The sequence below is a fragment of the Glycine max genome, chromosome 15, assembly GCF_000004515.6.
Source record: "Glycine max cultivar Williams 82 chromosome 15, Glycine_max_v4.0, whole genome shotgun sequence".
NCBI classification, from domain to species: domain Eukaryota; kingdom Viridiplantae; phylum Streptophyta; class Magnoliopsida; order Fabales; family Fabaceae; genus Glycine; species Glycine max.
This window is the reverse complement of record NC_038251.2, coordinates 49930503-49948938: the sequence shown is the minus strand read 5'-3', so window position 1 is coordinate 49948938 and position 18436 is coordinate 49930503. Positions and strand designations below refer to the sequence as shown.

At 35.9% G+C, this 18436-nt stretch overlaps 1 protein-coding gene across 1 annotated transcript; it reads left to right on the top strand.

Annotated features, from left to right (window-relative positions):
• Positions 1-5653: 5653 nt before the first annotated feature.
• LOC100819726 (nicotianamine synthase) lies at positions 5654-6862 on the top strand. The gene has a single exon (XM_006598111.3). The coding sequence runs from the start codon at positions 5755-5757 to the stop codon at positions 6613-6615; it is 861 nt and encodes a 286-aa protein (XP_006598174.1). The 5' UTR covers positions 5654-5754; the 3' UTR covers positions 6616-6862.
• Positions 6863-18436: the final 11574 nt, after the last annotated feature.

The window sequence follows — 18436 nt, the reverse complement described above, 5'->3', positions numbered from 1 at the left end:
GTCTGTCTGATGGGGAACTCTTAAAAAATAGGTTCCCTTGTCCCATAACATCCTAAAGCATATACTTCTTCATCAAGATGCACTTCCCTAATATAGTTGTAGGAATAATTGAAAGGATCTATCCTAAAGAAGCCTTATTTCCATAGGTCCATCAACCTAAGTTTATCAAGCTCCACTTGCTGCAAGTCTGCCACTCCAAAACTCTATATCATCTAAATCCATGATATAGTTTGGTATTGAGATTGGGATGAATGGAAACATTAGGTTGCATTTGAATAGGTGGTCTTGAAGGTAGGATCCACTTTGTTGCTTGTTGTTCATCTAGCCTCATCAACCGTTTGTCAAGCCTATTGAAGAGTTATGTTAGTCTAATAGGCTGTTCAGTAACCATTATGATCTTCCTTGCTTTCAATCTTGTAAACATAACTTCTATAGGTACAAATTCTTTAACTCCATATACTACCTTCATGCATCTGAGTCTGTCTTCATTCACCGGAGCAAACACAATTCAAACCCAGAATAATTAATGGTTCTAATTTGTCTTAATGCATAAATGTCTTTTGACTTAACTCCAATTGATCCGATCAATATACAATGTTTAATTTTTTATTGTCAAATTATTTTACAATTATTATTTTTATTTTATAATTTGCAATGCAATACAATTCTTATTTCGTGTTGTTAGTTCTTACTTGTTAGATAATTGAAGGCTATAAATGTGTTTTGGAAAACTTACTTATATTGGAAAATACATTATAATTGTTGCCAGTGCTAGTTGTTGGCTACTACTATTTGATAGCTACTATTGTAGGCTATAATTTTTTTCTCGAAAACTTAAATAATATTATAGTTGCTTGTACACGTTCTTTTCTTAAAAAAAAAAATTAACACTCTGATTTTTTTATTATTGTTAAATCTGAAACCAAATCGAACCTCGCCGAGTTGATTTATTTCGGGTTATGCATGATATAAATAAACAAAATTAATCAAACCAATTCGAACAAAATTGATTGGTTTGGATTGAAAAACCATCTAAAATCAAACCAAATCAACTCTTGGATGTCCCTAATAAATATAATTATTAAATTGTGTAAATTTATTTTTAATACTATATATTTGAATAGTTAGCCAACTATTAGCAGCAAAATGACTTATAAATGACATATTTCTTTTACTTCAATATAAAAAAAATGAGATATTTAGTTGACAAAGTTTTAACACATTTTACAAAAGATGTTTGATAGCAATTGCATAATACCAAAGATGGCATCAGTGGGCTACCCAACAGTAGACCCAAGAGGGCTATCAGAAGGCTCACTTATCTCAAGGATTATGCATGAGCAAGTTAGAGGGGGATAAGTAGGGGTGGAAATACCTCAGGATCAGACTTTAAAAGGTATGAGCCTAGTTTACAATGAATCTTTGAGGTCTGAGCCTGACCTATAGCCTATCAAAAATTTTTATTTTAGCTCGGTCTGGCCTGATAGTCTTTTTAAAAGTCTTTTTTACAATAAATATTTAATATTTTATGAAGTAAGAACGTAATAGGAAAGTTAAAGAAAAATGAAAGTTAATCAAAATAACGAGAAATATAAAAGGGCATATGACTCACACCTAAATTATAATTAAAGTCCTTGATTATAGGGATAGAAGTTATGGAGCATAATGTGTAATCAAAGTCTGATAGTTTCAAAAAAAATAATTAATTGTATCCAAAAAATAATATAGGCCGGCCTACCAGGCTTATAAGACTTTTTAATAAATCTAAGTCTGGTCTATTTAATTTAATAGACTTTTAAAAAAGTCTAAACCTAACTTTTTAATTAAAAAAGTCTGGCCTATTCTCACCTAGGGATAAGCACAGCAGCACCACAGCAATGCAATTATCCTGTTTCCACTACCATGCCCACTAATTCTGTTTATGCAATAACCACCAATCAGTTATGATCAAAACGTGTAAGATTCATTTTGTTAGAATCAGGCATCAGGCCCTTTGTTGGCCTCAGAATCGTGATCTTCATTCCAGTATAAATATAGGGAAAGTAGCAATAAAATGGGCAGACAGAATAAACTATATTCTCTATTCTTAAGACCGTCATTTATAACTTGCAAAACAAAATATATATACTATCATAAAAAGTGGTTTCTTTCAAACATTTTGTCATTAAAAATCATTAATGATAACATGCATCAACATTAGGACATAGAAGGGATACTTAATTTTTTGCAGCATAAACTATATCTTCTATTATCTTTTCTTTATTCTCTTTTTTCCTTTAAAATATAGAAATACAACAGGATAATCAATGGGTTCTTATAATAACAATGAACAATCATCAAACTTTTACTATATAAAGAAAATTGAAAAATAATTGTGACTCACTACAATTGAATGATTAGCAAAATGAAAAATTAAAAATACTACAAAATTGAGAGTTTAAAAGAATTAAGTTTTGTAAACTTCTACTGTAAATCATTCCAATTGTGAAGTCAAGAAAATAAATGGCCAAATTAAATAATTGATTAATTGTTTTTAAAATATATAAAATTATTTTGGGTCTTAAATCGCCACTCCTTTGGCTTAGCTAGGCCTAACGCCGGCCTTGAAGAGTAGCCAAGATAAAACATACATCATTTTAATATCTAGAGTCTACACTATAATAATTGAATTAAATATTAAAGCTAAAAATAGAGTTTAATCTTAATTCATTGTTAATATATAAATTTTTTAAATTGTGATCCACAATTACAATTGTCGTAACATAAAGATTTTTTTAATCATTATGATAGTAACTGTAATCGTATCAGCTATTTTTCTACAGATACCTGCAACATAAAAGTTTTAATTTTTTTACTCAATGCAACCAACTACAATTTAAAATCATGGATGATGCGTGCTGAAAAGGTAAGTATATATTGTGGATGACGATGCATCAAGCTAGGTAGGATTTCATGGTGTAGTGTGATGAAGGTATGCTTTGTTCTAGTGAAGATAGAACAACCAGTGCAAATAGGATACAGTTTTTTTTTTAGTTTTTATAATTATTTTTAATTTAAATATAATAATATTATTTTATATGCCAAAATAAATCACTTTAATTGCTTGTTAGTGTAAAAAAAAAAGTACCCTGACAATACATAGCATTTATGTTAACTTTTCAACTAAATCTATTTTATTAACTTTTCTTAAGTTGTATTTTGTTTAAAGAATTTTAGTTTTATACTGTAAGTCGTCCAATTTCAAGTTATTATTATGATTTTTAAAGTAATTATCATAAAAGTTATTAAATTTATTATAATGATAAATTGTAATTGGAAAATGGGATAAGAAAAAATTTTACATTATCAAAGTATAATTTTTTTTTATCTTAATTTAAAGGAAAACGTTTTAGAAATTAACTTTCATTTTCTTAAGAAAATATGGTAATTGATGTTGTGCTCAGGAATTAATACCAACTTAATCAGATGATGAGTTGCTGAAAAATCTTATAACAATACTGATTAGCAAATATTTATTACTTATAAAAAAAAATACTAGAAACCCCTTTTAAATACATTCTTTTTTGTTAGTTCAATTTTATTAAAATTAACAAAAAAAGATTAAGTCTCACGTCATATTATTAAATATGATTCTTTCTAACAATCAAAAAATGGTAGAAAGAAAAAATTCTTATTTGATAAAGATTTTTTACTATACTTATGAATTCCATTAGATCCAAAAAGTATACATTGGAAGAATTATCTAAGTTTTCCAATATCAATAGGTTGATTGTTTGGCTTCTGTATTTTCTAAAAGGAAAAAAATCTGAGATTCTTATTTTATAGTTTTTAATAACTTTAAACCACTTAAAATTAAAGCAATATATTTAAATGAGTGTTTAAATAGATAACTTGAGTGTTGATATTTGAAGTTTGAACACATACCCACAAATTATAAATATTTTATTAATACCTTCTATTTTTTTATGTTTATCTTCCTATCACAGTATATTACTAATTATATCAATTTTTTTTCTTCTCATCTCTCTCTCAAGATATAGATACTCAAAAGTCAAAGACTGTCCAATAATCATTTCAAAAAAAACTTTAAAAGACACATGTTGAATATTTTTTGGGACTCTGTTTAAGTTCATCTATAGATGAATTTAGTTTCAGTATACCTACACGTGGTGATACAGACACCCCTAAACTTATTGATGAATAGAATAGCATGTGATGAAAAAAAAAATCATTATACTCTTGTCTGATTATTTTATGTTACTCTCCTATGTTTTTCTATTGAAATGTTTTTTCCAAAGATCTTCAACTGTTGACTTGCATGCTCCATGCCGCAGCAGGACTACAAGCCTAATTAACATTCACCTTCTCGTATTAGTGAGTTAGTGTGAACACAGATATGCTTCCACCTTCTCATTCTACAGAAGGTGTGAAAAGAACCAAATAAACTTAAGATACCATCACTGTTCATTCATTTCCGTGAATTTAATTAATAGTGAGAGACTTGCAACATCCACACGCTTGAAGTTCCAGTACTACCCCAAATAGACAATTTTTTAATCAATGCTTTATCACCATTAGGATTGGAAATATAGACTGAATTAAACTAAAGACACGCAATTGTGTTAAATTAAATATTCGAAAAAATAACTGTCCATGTTGATCACTAAACTTATTACTTAAACTTTATAAGATTTGAACCAAATCTATTACTTAAACATAAGGTACGAGTCTAATCTATTTATTTGATATGGTAAAAATTAAAATAAAAAAATGTAAAACCTTTTAAATAGAACAAAAAAATATTTTAGTAAAAATCAATAATAATAATAATAATAATAATAATAATAATAATAATAATAATAATAAAAAATGTTTAATGAGCATGTAGTATAAAAAATTTATATACAATCACGTAGTAAAAATTATTCTTAGTATAACTTTTAAAATAATTATTATAAAAATTAATAAATTTATCATATATAATAATTTATAAGTGGATACCAACGTAATTATACCATTGGTGTGGATTGTATCTTTTATTTATTCAAATAAGGCAAATGATAATTAGCATCACACCATTAAAGAATAAAAAATGAAACTTTTTATTAAAATATATTATTCCTACCATAATTTCCAATGTATGGATAGCTAGCATAATTTCTAATAAAATCTCTAAATATATTAATTTCTTAATACGTACCTTTAGGATACTAACTATAAAACCATCATCATCATCATAGTTTTAAAATAAACGGACTTATTATTTTTTTTTTAAAAAAAAGACCAAGTTAACCTGATATTTCAAATTAAATAGACTTTTAAAAAAGAATTAACCTGAACTAATTAGTAAATAGGCCTAAGTTGCTAGCTTGGGCCTGAAAGCAAACTTAGACTTATTTTCTATCTTCCACCGTTATTTGTGATGTATATATTTTGTACAATTCCAATATTCAGATGATGATTAGATAGATAAAACCTATCTATCACCATCATGTATCCAGGTGATTACAATCTTGAAGGCATGAAACACCCCTTTGTAGTTGACCAGTACATGGATTTCAGAATTCCAACAACATTAATTAAATAATGTCCAACAATAACAATAATGACCTTTCATTCCATGCCCATGCAACTATAAATAGTTGACGCCTTCACTACCTTTTCCCCAAGGCAAATAACTAGAAAACCCTAGTGTTCTAGTCTAGTTAAGTTCATCTCTCAACCTTATACTTCAAATCATTTTTCAACCCAATAATGGCTTCTTTCCAAGGCATCAACAACAACATTGAAACCCTAATTCCACCAGAGCTCCTCATAACTCAGATCATGCAACTCCATGCAAGCATCTCCAAGCTTGAAACCCTAAGGCCATGCAAGCAAGTCAATAGCCTCTTCACTCACCTAGTGAAGCTTTGCACCCTCCCTTCCTCCATTGACATTGAATCCTTGCCCCAAGAGGTGCAAGACATGCGTGAGAGCCTCATTAACCTAAGTGGCCGCGCCGAGGGGCTCCTAGAGCTCGAATTCTCGACCTTCATAAGCCTCACACCCGAGCCAATGAAAAACGTAACCCTATTCCCTTACTACGGGAACTATGTCAAGCTAGCAAACATGGAGAGCAAAATCCTCACAGAAAACGGAGTGGTAAACCCTAAGAAAGTGGCCTTTGTAGGGTCAGGGCCAATGCCACTCACCTCCATCGTAATGGCCACACACCACATGGAATCCACCCACTTTGACAACTTTGACATCGACGAAAAGGCAAACGAGGTGGCTCGAAAGATCGTGGCTTCGGACGTGGCACTTGAGAAGAGGATGAAGTTTGAGACACAAGATGTCATGGAAGTGAGGGAGAGGTTAGGGCAATATGATTGCATCTTTTTGGCAGCGCTTGTGGGAATGAGTAGGGAAGCAAAAGTGAAGATTTTGGGACACATAAGGAAGTATATGAAGGAAGGAGGGGTCTTGCTTGTGAGAAGTGCAAAAGGGGCAAGGGCTTTTTTGTACCCTATAGTTGAGGAACGTGACATGGTGAATTTTGAGGTTCTCACCATCTTTCACCCCACAAATGATGTTATCAACTCAGTTGTTCTTCTTCGCAAGCCTAAGGCTTAATTGGGCTCAGTAACCACACCCCAAGTTGTTGTTCTATCTACTTGGAGAAAATCAGCTCCGTGAAGTTAATTTATATGTTCCAATGTGTTTTGTTGTTGTTGTTGAGGTGGGGTTTACTTTATTCTATGCTTTACTTTATATAACTTAACTTGGTGTTGTGTCCTCTAATGGTTATGATGATTAAAAGTATTTGTATCACTAAAAGTTTTAAATGTGATAATAAATAAATATGCTACTGTTCACAAAAGGCACTGAGTTGTTAGTTTTATTCATTCGCTTTTTTCTTTCATCTTATTTTTTTTTCTATTTTTCTCTTTATATTTTTTCATCTCATCTTTTACTCTCTACCTCTTCCTTTATTTTTTTTTATATATTTCTTTGTTTTTCTTACCACACTCCTCCTTTTTGGTGTGTACCTTCAGGATTTTCCAAAGGTCACCAGAACTCAGAAAACACAAAAATAGTTTATTTATTTGTTTATTTCTAGAAAAAAGGATCAGCAGTTCCGCACGCAAGATTAGCATACATATCAAATGAAAAATGATAGTCAGCTTATAAGCATTAATCTTTGAATTGAAGGTAAAAAAAAGTTAATTTACAGGAAAAATACAATATAATATTATATATCAATACATTTCTATTGTAATTTTTATTAATAAAAAAACAAAGTCTTTACTCGTAAATAAAACTCATCAAATATCTAGTTTAAATTCAAACCTTGATACTCTTTCTAGACCTAAGTCAAATCGGGTATATTTTGGACCCAACCTTATCATTTAAAAAACCTGCCGATCCAACAGAATGGTTCGAGGCTTACTTGCTTTTTCATTTTGAATTTCAAAATTCAAATTTGGAATGAGGTCTCCCTCTTGTTCATCCTCACTATTGTTCAACTTGTCTTCTTCCTTGTAGCCCTCCGATACTTCAGAGGTGACAGAATCCTTGTGTCTTTTGTTTCTACATCCAAAACAGTTCAAGCATTCCTCCTATGCTGCCTCGACCAGTTTAATATCAAAGATTTTGTTGATGATTTTGACTTTCACAACCTCATTGATAACAGTATGATGTGTTGTTTTAATTACAAATCTGCCTACGTCCAAGCGGTCCTTATCCTTTGTGTGTTCATCTACGTACATAAAAACACCATAAGTTAATCCTAACTTCTCAAAAAAATCTTCCGACCAGGCATGGCATGGAACACCATAGCATTTGATCCATATGAGCCTTTCCCAATCTACATCTTTTGTTTCCCAAGGTTTAATTTTGTTGAACAACTCTGATAGCACCACAAGGCTAAGAAGAATCACGAAGAGACCCTTAGGATGAGAGGAGTTCACCCACTGAGTTCCTTCAGCAATTATCATGTCTATTAGCAGAAGGGTAGTATAGGAATTATATTGTAGTGCTTGTAATATGAGGATACGCTAATGTATATATTGTTGCTATATTTATCTGTGTGGTATCCAATCATATCAGCAAAGATTGAGATATGATTTGGGAGTTATTTTAGGAAGGTTGTTTAGATGATTTGTATATATCTTTGACTTTGTTATATTAGGAAATATGTAATCTGATAGCATAATTCTAGGAAAATTTCGTGGGAAGTCAGTAGCTAATTCTTGTATATATTGTACACAGTGGTTCAATCAACGCAGGCAATTCAAGATTTTGGCATGGTATCAGAGCCATGGCAGAAAATAAAAAGCCTCATATCGATGGTACCAAGAAAACACCTTCTCCTTATGATCTAAACTCAAACGACAACACTGGGAACTTGATCACACAAGTGCAGTTGCGGGGTGAGAATTATGAAGAATGGGTCCGAGCAATGAAAATCGCATTGTGTGCCCGGAGAAAGTGGGGCTTCATCGATGGAACCTATGAACAGCCTGACGATGGCTCACCAGAAATGGAAGATTGGTGGACTGTTCAATTCATGCTTGTGTCGTGGATATTGAATGCCATTGAACCTACCCTGCGTTCAACCGTGACATGCGGAAAACGCAAAAGATTTGTGGGAGGACATTCGAAATCGTTTTTCAGTTGTAAATGGTCCGAGAATCCAGCAGCTGAAAGCGGAATTAGCTGATTGCAAGCAACAAGGGATGACCATGGTTTCCTACTATGGCAAATTAAAGACACTTTGGGATGAGCTCGCGAATTATGAGCAGATCCCTCGGTGTTCATGTGGAGGATGCAAATGTGATATTGCAACCAAACTCGAAAAACGAAGAGAGGAAGAGCGGGTTCATCAGTTCTTGATGGGCTTGGATGATGCGAGTTATGGTACTGTGCGGTCTAACATATTAGCTGCCGATCCTCTACCTTCATTAAATCGTGTATACGCAATTCTAGTGCAAGAAGAAAGGGTGAGAACAATCAGCATAACAAAGGAAGAGAGAGGAGCAGTCATGGGTCTTGCAGTACAAGCAGGACATAAAAGTAAGTGGAGAGGAGAAATCAAAGACAAATCGATGGTGTGTTCTATTTGTAGGAAAGCAGGACATGATGATAAGAATTGCTTCCAAGTCGTCGGATATCCTGACGGGTGGGGTGATCGCCCACGAAGTGAAGGCAAATCTAGTGGCAAAAATCAGCAACGAAATGGGACTTCAGCTGGACGTGGCAGAGGAGGCATGGCCCGAGCTAACGCAACACACGTTGAGAAATCTGAGCTGCCTGGTTTAAGCAACGAACAGTGGCAAACTCTTGTTGAGATGCTAAACAACCGTAAGACAGATGAGATTGAGAAAATGACTGGTAAGCATCCTGATAATTTGTGGATAATAGACACTGGTGCTTCTAACCATATGACAGGGTATTTGAAGAATTTATGTCAACAAAGAACAATACGAGGATGTCCGGTGGGATTGCCTGATGGAGAAAAAGTAATTGCCACCAAAGAAGGGACGGTGATTCTTGATGGGGGTCTCAAACTTGAAAATGTCCTTTATGTACCAAAATTACAATGCAATCTTATCTCTGTGTCACAAATGATTGATGAAACAGATTGTGTAGTCCAATTTACAAAAAAAATATGTGCCATGCAGGACCGCACTTTGAAGACGCTGATTGGAGCGGGTGAGCGGAAAGATGGGCTTTATCTGTATCATGGTGTTCGAAATTCCAAGGCTTATCATACCAGTACAAAATATGACCTTGATATCTTGCACAAACGCATGGGGCATCCATCCTTTAAGGTTGTTAAATTGATCCCTAATGTAACTTGTAGTGGTAAGCATTTGAATAAAGTCTGTGAAATATGTGAAAGAGCAAAGCAGACAAGAGAAAAATTTCCCTTGAGTACTTATCGTGCATCAGGCATTTTTGATTTAATACATTGTGATCTATGGGGTCCTTATAGAACTCCTTCATCATGTGGTGCATCCTATTTTTTAACATTAGTAGATGATTATTCCCGTTCTGTTTGGATATATTTGTTGAGTGAAAAGAGGGAAGTGTCTCAAACAATGATAAATTTCTTTGCTCTAATTGAACGACAATTTGATAAACACGTTAAAGTGATTAGAAGTGATAATGGAACTGAATTCACTTGTTTGAAACAATACTTTCTTGAACATGGCATTCTCCATCAAAAATCATGTACTGGCACTCCGCAACAGAACGGAAGAGTCGAGCGGAAACATAGACATATTTTAAATGTAGCAAGGGCTCTAAGATTTCAAGGGAGACTTCCAATTCGCTTTTGGGGTGAGTGCATTTTAACCGCAGGTTACTTGATTAATTTGACACCATCGCCCATCCTTGATGGAAAAACTCCATATGAACTCGTCCATGGAACCTCTCCTTCCTATGACCACTTGCGCGTGTTTGGTTCGCTTTGCTATGCACACAATCAAGATAGAAAGGGAGACAAATTTGATAGTAGCAGCCGTAAGTGCATTTTTGTTGGCTATCCATATGGTCAAAGGGGATGGAAATTATATGATTTAGAGAGAGAGGTCTTCTTTGTCTCACGAGATGTAAAATTTGTTGAAACAGAATTCCCATTTGAAGAATCAATCAATAATCTTTCCCCAACATCACTGGTGCCCCTCATTAATCCATGTATGGATGAGGAATGTATGGTTGAAAATGGCCATGATAATGACACAAATGCTTACATTAGGGGGGGTGCTAGTGAAGCAAGCAATGAACCCCAAAGCTTTGCACCACCACTAGAAAAACAGAATTGCATAGATGTTGTACAATGTAGTAGTGAAGGACCGGAAACAAGAAGCAACATTCCTCCCACCTCTCCACTTGGAAAAGGTCATCGGATCAAGCGACCGTCTGTGAAGTTAAGTGATTATGTGACCAACACCATGATCAAGTTGAGCCCATCTACTTGTTCCTCCGCTTCATCACATGATTCAGGTGTGCGTTATCCTATAGCTCACATGTAAATTGTGATAGATTTTCAAATCAGCATCGTCAGTTTCTTGCAGCAGTAAGTGCAGGTCGAGAACCGATGCATTTTTCAGAGGCCGTACAAGATGAACGCTGGCGAGAAGCCATGGCAAGTGAAATTGAGGCACTACAAAATAACGGTACATGGACCATTACTACCTTGCCTCCAAAGAAGAAAGCTCTTGGTTGCAAGTGGATTTACAAAATCAAGTATCACTCAGATGGAACCATTGAGAGATTCAAAGCAAGGCTAGTCATTTTGGGAAATCACCAAGTTGAAGGGCTAGACTACACTGAAACTTTTGCTCCAGTGGAAAAAATGGTTACTGTTCGTACAGTGTTGGCTGTGGCGGCTGCTAAAGCATGGGAACTTCATCAAATGGATGTTCACAACGCTTTCTTACATGGTGACCTTCAAGAAGATGTGTACATGAAACTACCTCCCGGTTTCATGACAGAACACAAAGGAATGGTATGCAAACTTCGTAAATCACTCTATGGTTTGAGGCAAGCTCCAAGGTGCTGGTTTGCTAAGCTTTCTACTGCATTGAAGAATTATGGATTTTGTCAATCTTGCTCTGACTATTCCCTCTTCACTTTACGGACTACAACTGTACATCTTGTGGCGCTAGTTTACGTGGATGATCTTATTGTTTCAGGTAATGATTCTGAAGCTATTCTTCGGTTTAAGCTTTATCTTCATAGATGCCTTCATATAAAGGATTTGGGAAGATTGAAATATTTTCTTGGAGTGGAAGTTGCTCGCTCACCCAAATGAATTTACTTGTGTCAAAGAAAATGTGCCACAGATATTATTCTTGAGACTGGGTTACTTGGAGCCAAACCAATGTCTCTTCCTCTTGAAGAAAATCATCGGTTAGCATTGGCTGAGGGTTCGTTGTTCTCTGATCCTGGTCGTTATCACCGACTTGTTGGGCGACTCATCTACTTGTGTTTCACTAGGCCTGAACTCTCTTACTGTGTCCATACTCTGTCTCAATTTATGCAGCAACCTCGCAAAGAACATTGGCATGTTGCCTTACGTGTGGTTCGATACTTGAAAGGGAACCCCGGCCAAGGTATTCTCTTGCGCAGCGACAATGATCTGAAATTGTATGGGTGGTGTGACTCAGATTGGGCTGGTTGTCCACTTACTCGTAGATCATTTACATGATGGTACATCTCTCTTGGTCACTCGCCTATTTCATGGAAGACCAAAAAGCAACATACGGTTTCCCGATCCTCTGTCAAAGTGGAATATCGCTCCATGGCTAACACCATATGTGAATTGAAGTGGCTGAAAGCTATTTTATCTAGTCTTGTTGTGCTTCACCCTCAACCAATTCAACTCTATTGCGATAACCAAGCAGCTCTTCACATCGCTAAGAACCCGGTTTTTCACGAATGAACAAAGCACATTGAGGTTGATTGTCATTTTGTACGGGATGAGGTTCTTAAGAATACTATCCAGCCGTCTTATGTTCCTAGTCGTATTCAGCTTGCTGATATATTCACCAAAGCTCTTGGGACAAAGCAATTTTTGTTCTTGTTAAGCAAGTTGGGCATCCAAAACTTGCATGCACCACCTTAAGGGGGGTAATATGAGGATACGCTAATGTATATATTGTTGCTATATTTATCTGTGTGGTATCCAATCATATCAGCAAAGATTAAGATATGATTTGGGATTTATTTTAGGAAGGTTGTTTAGATTATTTGTATATATCTTTGACTTTGTTATGTTAGGAAATATGTAATCTGATAGCATAATTCTAGGAAAATTTCGTGGGAAGTCAGTAGCTAATTCTTGTATATATTGTACACAGTGGTTCAATCAACGCAGACAATTCAAGATTTTGGCAGCTTGACTGCCCTTCTCTTGCTAGTGCTTGTCCCCCCCTTACGTTAGTGCTTGTTCTCCTCAACTATCCATTTGGTTATGGTTGGTCCCCTTAGTGTTGGTCAGACCGTTAGGATTAGTAGTTATCCTTTCTATTTCATTAGCTATAAATACATGTAATGAATAAGAGGAAGACAATGAAAAATTTCAGAAAATTCTAGCTTTTCACCTTAATTCTAGAGGTAGTTCCTAGCCTCTAATTCAGGAAACATAAGCTCACTCCATCAATTGGTGCTCTCGTTGAGAGTCGAACTCAAGCTACGATGAACGACTTATTTCATTCGTTCATTCGTAAATTTGTATTAGTATTCCTCAATGACATCCTAGTCTACATTTGCGATTTCCAAGCTCATCTCGAACACCTTGACTTTGTTTTACAGACTCTGCAATGGGGTGCATTTTACCTAAAATTATCCAAGTGCACATTCGGTCAGCGTCGCATTGAATATCTCGACCACATTGTCTCTGTACAAGGAGTTGAACTCGACTCCTCCAAAATACAGGCCATGCTGCATTAGCCGGTCTCGTCCTCTCCCAAATCCCTGCGTGGATCTTGGGCTTGATTGGGTTCTATCGACACTTCGTCAAAATTTATGCTTAAATTGCAGAACCACTGACCCATTTACTGTGCAAGGATCAATTTGCATGGTCCTTAGAAGCTCAACTGGCCTTTGACAATTTGAAGTAGGCCATGACTACCACACCAGTGCTATCTCTCCCAGATTTCAGTGTTCCTTTCGTCATCGAGACTGACGCATTAGGGTCGAGAATGGGAGCTATGTTAATGCAACAAGGCCATCCAATTGCTTTTTTCAGTAAGCAATTTTGCCCTAAATTGCTTCATTCCTCAACTTACATCCGCGAGCTACACGCTATAACCACCATTGTGAAACAGTGGCGTCAGTACCTTCTGGGTCACGCCTTCATCATCCTCACAAACCATAAAAGCTTGCGTGAACTAATGTCGCAACCGATTCAGACCCCGAAACAACACGTGTACCTTGCTAAGCTCATCGGTTATAATTAAACGATTCAGTACAAGGCGAGACACAACAATGTCGTGGTTGATGCACTATCGCGCTTACATGAACCTCACCCTGTAGCGGAAGCTTTTGGGATTATATCAGTGCCCCAATTCAAATTTCTGGATGGCCTCAAGACTGAACTAGATGCGACGGAGGAATTCAAGTCCCTTATAACTCGCGTTCGCAAATCAGCTCTGTATCACCCAGAGTTCGACATCAGGAATAATCTTCTCCTCCACAAGGGTCGTATTTGGCTTAATCGTGGGAATTCATTCATCCCTTTTCTCCTGGAAGAATACCATAAGTCCCCTTTAAGTAGTCACATGGGGTTGGCAAAAACTCTTAGTCGCCTCCAACAGAGTTTCTTCTAGGAAGGTATGCGATAGGATATTCAACAATTTATTAAGCAATGCACTGATTGCTTACAAACTTAATATGTTCCCTAGAAATCAGCTAGTCTACTCCAGCCAATCCCGTCGTCATCATGCCCATTGGAAGATATCGCCCTGGATTTCATTACCGACTTACCAAACTATCAGGGAGCAACAGTAATTATGACTGTGGTTGATCGTTTCTCAAAAGGGGCCCATTTCAGAACACGTCCTACCGATTTTACGGCTCACACAATGGCCCAGATGTTCATTGATCTAGTGTGCAAGCTCTATGGCTTCCCTAGGAGTTTAATCTCCCACCGTGACCCCATTTTCGTAAGTAGATTTTGGAGCGAGCTTTTCAGGTTAAGCGACACTAAACTGTGCATGAGCATCGCCTACCACCCTCAAAGCGACGGCCAGACGGAGGTGCTCAATTGCATTATAGAACAGTACTTACGAAGCTTTGTTCACCACAAGCCATCCCAATAGGGTAAGTTTCTGTGCCTTGCGGAGTGGTGCTGCAACACCACATGCCATTCTTCCACCAATTTATCGTTGTATGAGGTCACCTACGGCAAGCCCCCGCTGGGAATTCTAGCTTACCTTCCAGGTTCGTCGTCAGTGGAAGTAGTGGACTTCCTTCTTACTTCTCGACAACAAATGTTTGAAACCCTCCGTTGAAAACTTGAGCGTACTCAGGCGCAGATGAAACGCTTCGCCAACTCTCATCGTTGCGAGGTTACTTTTGCTATTGGGTATTGGGTTTACGTAAAGTTAAGACCATACAGACAGACTTCATTAGCCGATAACAAGTTTCAAAAGTTGGGCAAAGTGACCTATCGATTAGCACTACCCCCGACAGCCAAGATCCATCTTGTGTTCCACTGCTCCAAGCTAAAGCTTCATCAAGGCCCCTTAGTGTCGGACCAACCCCTTCCATCAGCTTCATGGGATAATAACCCTATCGTGGAACCACTGACCATATTGGATCTTAAGTGGGACAATAGCATGCCGCCTCAACTATCAGTCTTAGTTCAATGGTCTGGCCTGCAACTTGAGGATTCAACTTAGGAGAGTTGGTCTGAACTCCAAGCTAGCTACCACCTTGAGGAAAAGGTGTTTCTTAGTGGAGTAGGGAATGATAGCACCACAAGGCCAAGAAGAATCACGAAGAGGCCCTCAGGATGGGAGGGGTTCATCCACTGAGTTCCTTCAGCAATTATCTTGTCTGTTAGCAAAGGGGTAGTATAGGAATTATATTGTAGTGCTTGCCTCCCCAACTCTAGCTAGTGCTTGTCCCCTCTACGTTAGTGCTTGTTCCCCTCAACTATCCACTCAATTATAGTTGGTCCCCTTAGTGTTGGTCAGGCCTTTAGGATTAGTAGCTATCATTTCTATTTCATTAGCTATAAATACATGTAATGAATAAGAGGAAGGCAATGAAAAATTTCAGAAAATTCTAGCTTCTCACCTTAATTCCGGAGGTATTTCCTGGCCTCTAACTTAGGAAACATAAGCTCACTCCATCACACTCTTAAGCCCAACCAACATTTCCATTAATATAATCTCCCATATTTTTCAGTTCATCTGTCTCGAGTAGAACTAGGTTAGCCCTCAATGGAGTTGCTCTAACCCCAAACAAGCCTCCTATATGTAACTTTTTTTTGTGTGATGTATGCATCTCCCACTCTGTTGACCCATGCTACATATGCCTGACTAAGCCTCCTCACATCTTCCTTTGCTACCTCAAAAGATAAGCCATAAAATTTGTTTGATCCCTGTTGTACCTTGTTGATCTTTGCCACCAATGCATTCTTCTGCTTTGAAGTACCATTTACATAAGTTACATTAGGTCGAACTCTATTTCTGATGTCTTTCTGGTGAAGCGATGAGAGGCCTACTTTTTGCAAACCCACTGAGATTAGCTTCTTCTTCTATTGCGGCTTATTCCTCCTTGTCTCATATCTTTGACATTGAAAGAATCTGGAAATTAGTGAAAAACAAAGTGCTTATGTTCAATTTGTCATTTGTAGCCTGCCTATGAATGCTACTGACTGCATCTGAGATGTTGTTGTTGAATCTTGATTTTTTTCCTTGTGGCCTTTGTCCAATGTTTCTCCATCACTCTCTTCGTGATACAACACCAAAGCCAAGCTTTTTTAGGTGTGCACCAGACAACAGATCCCAACAACATTGGCACCTGAGGAAGGTTCCTCTCCCACAGAAGACCGATGATTTTCACTAATGCTCCATGTGAAACCTCACTGATGAGAAGATAGTTATGTATGTTTTTAACCCTAAGCTAGGATGGAGAAAAAAATAGATTCAACAGGAAGTATTTGTTGCAAAGCATTCTCTTCCCCTCCTTTAGTCTGTATTGTGTTTGTTCTCAGGGTTAAGGGTCTTTAATATTTTTAAAGGTTGAATTTGACATTTGAAAGTAAGATCAAAAATGAGTTGGGTAGACCCAAGCTCAATTCAGCTCGGCTCAACTCGACTCGTTAATATTTAATTTAGCTCGAAATTTGACTCTAACTTGCTATAAACTTTTTTTTTCAACTTGAACTCAACTTGATTCAAGCTCAAGAACAATTCAATTCAATTCACTAGCTCAAATCACATGAACCAAGAGTCAAATTTTGTAAATCTTATATATTTCAATTTTTGATTTATTAGATTTTAGATAAAATAATTTTTTAATTTTTTTAAGAAGGCAAAACTAAACATATTATATTAGTTTTGTAGGGCCACAAGGTATGACGATAAAAAAAACATAATTCCAACCAAAATCTACATAAATAAAAATTACTCCACCCTGGATACATAAAATAACAAAAAATCTAATCAATTATAATATATATGTATATATATCGAGCCAATTCATGAACCAAATGAGTCAAACTATATGCAGCTCAAATTCAACTCATTTATTTAACAAGCTCAATTTTTAGCTCAAGTTCAGCTCATTTGGTTCATGAACTAAGTTCAACAAGTTGACTATCAAATCGAGTTTAAACTATTTTCAAGTTGACTCGGTTCATTGCCACCCCTGGTTCAAAGCCTTGGTTACAAAACATTGAGTAGTATGATCTTTGATGGCCATACATTTTTTATTTATTTAACTAGAGGTATCTAAGACTTTATTTGGTACCCAACTAATCTTCTTCCACTGGATCAGTCCATTTTGAGATAAAGTGATACCTCTAATTATGACTTCATACCCAAGTTGGGGATCAAACCTCTTACCTTGATTAAGGGACCACTTATGCCAATAACTTTTTGTATGGCCATACATATATATTTTAATAATGAGTTTTGTTTCACATTCCTAATGTTCACACTTTTGAGGCTACTATTCATATTCCACTTTCCCCGTTAAAGGGATGGTTTGGTTGGGTCAAATTAAGGTAAGGAGGAAAGAAAGGCAAAGAAGAGAGGAAAAATGTGTATGAAGTGGTGGTTTGGATGGAAACAGATGTGAAGAAATTTTTTTAAAAATCCATGGGTCCCACACTTAAAATCTTTCCCACCAAATTGAAGAGATTTGAGTGGGAAAAGGTAAAAGTTAGGGGTAAATAATACATTCTCTCTCTCCAAATAATATCACATCCATAAAAATAAAATAAATAAAAAATTCTTTTTTTCTTTTACTTATATAACAACTTTTATTCAAATATTTTCATCTTATTTCTCATCTATTTTTCTTCAATCAAATCACCTATATTTCTTTTCTATTCTCTTCTAATTCCTCCTTTACTCTCTTCACAACCAAACACTTTCTAAATTCTTGCACGAATGCAGCAAATTGCAATATTTGAAGAATATGACATCAATGCTAATGTTTTGATGATTACTATAAATAACTACTTTTACATTACTCCATTGGTTTCAGATTGAGACGTTTAGGAAAGAAAAAAAAATCATTTCAAAATAAATCATTTTACAAAATCAGCATATTGTGTGTGTAAACGTTAAATTTTTTTCACTTCATCAAACCACTACTAGTCAACATTTCAGTGAGTAGAATGGTCAAAGCTTCGGCCTACTTTGATTTTTACAGTTCCGAAAACAAATATTGAGTTCCTTTTCTACTTCTAAAATTTGAAATTGAT

What these genes read in the sequence shown, in the direction of transcription:
- LOC100819726 (XM_006598111.3), top strand. Translation starts at nt 5,755, where the DNA reads ATGGCTTCTTTCCAAGGCATCAACAACAACATTGAAACCCTAATTCCA.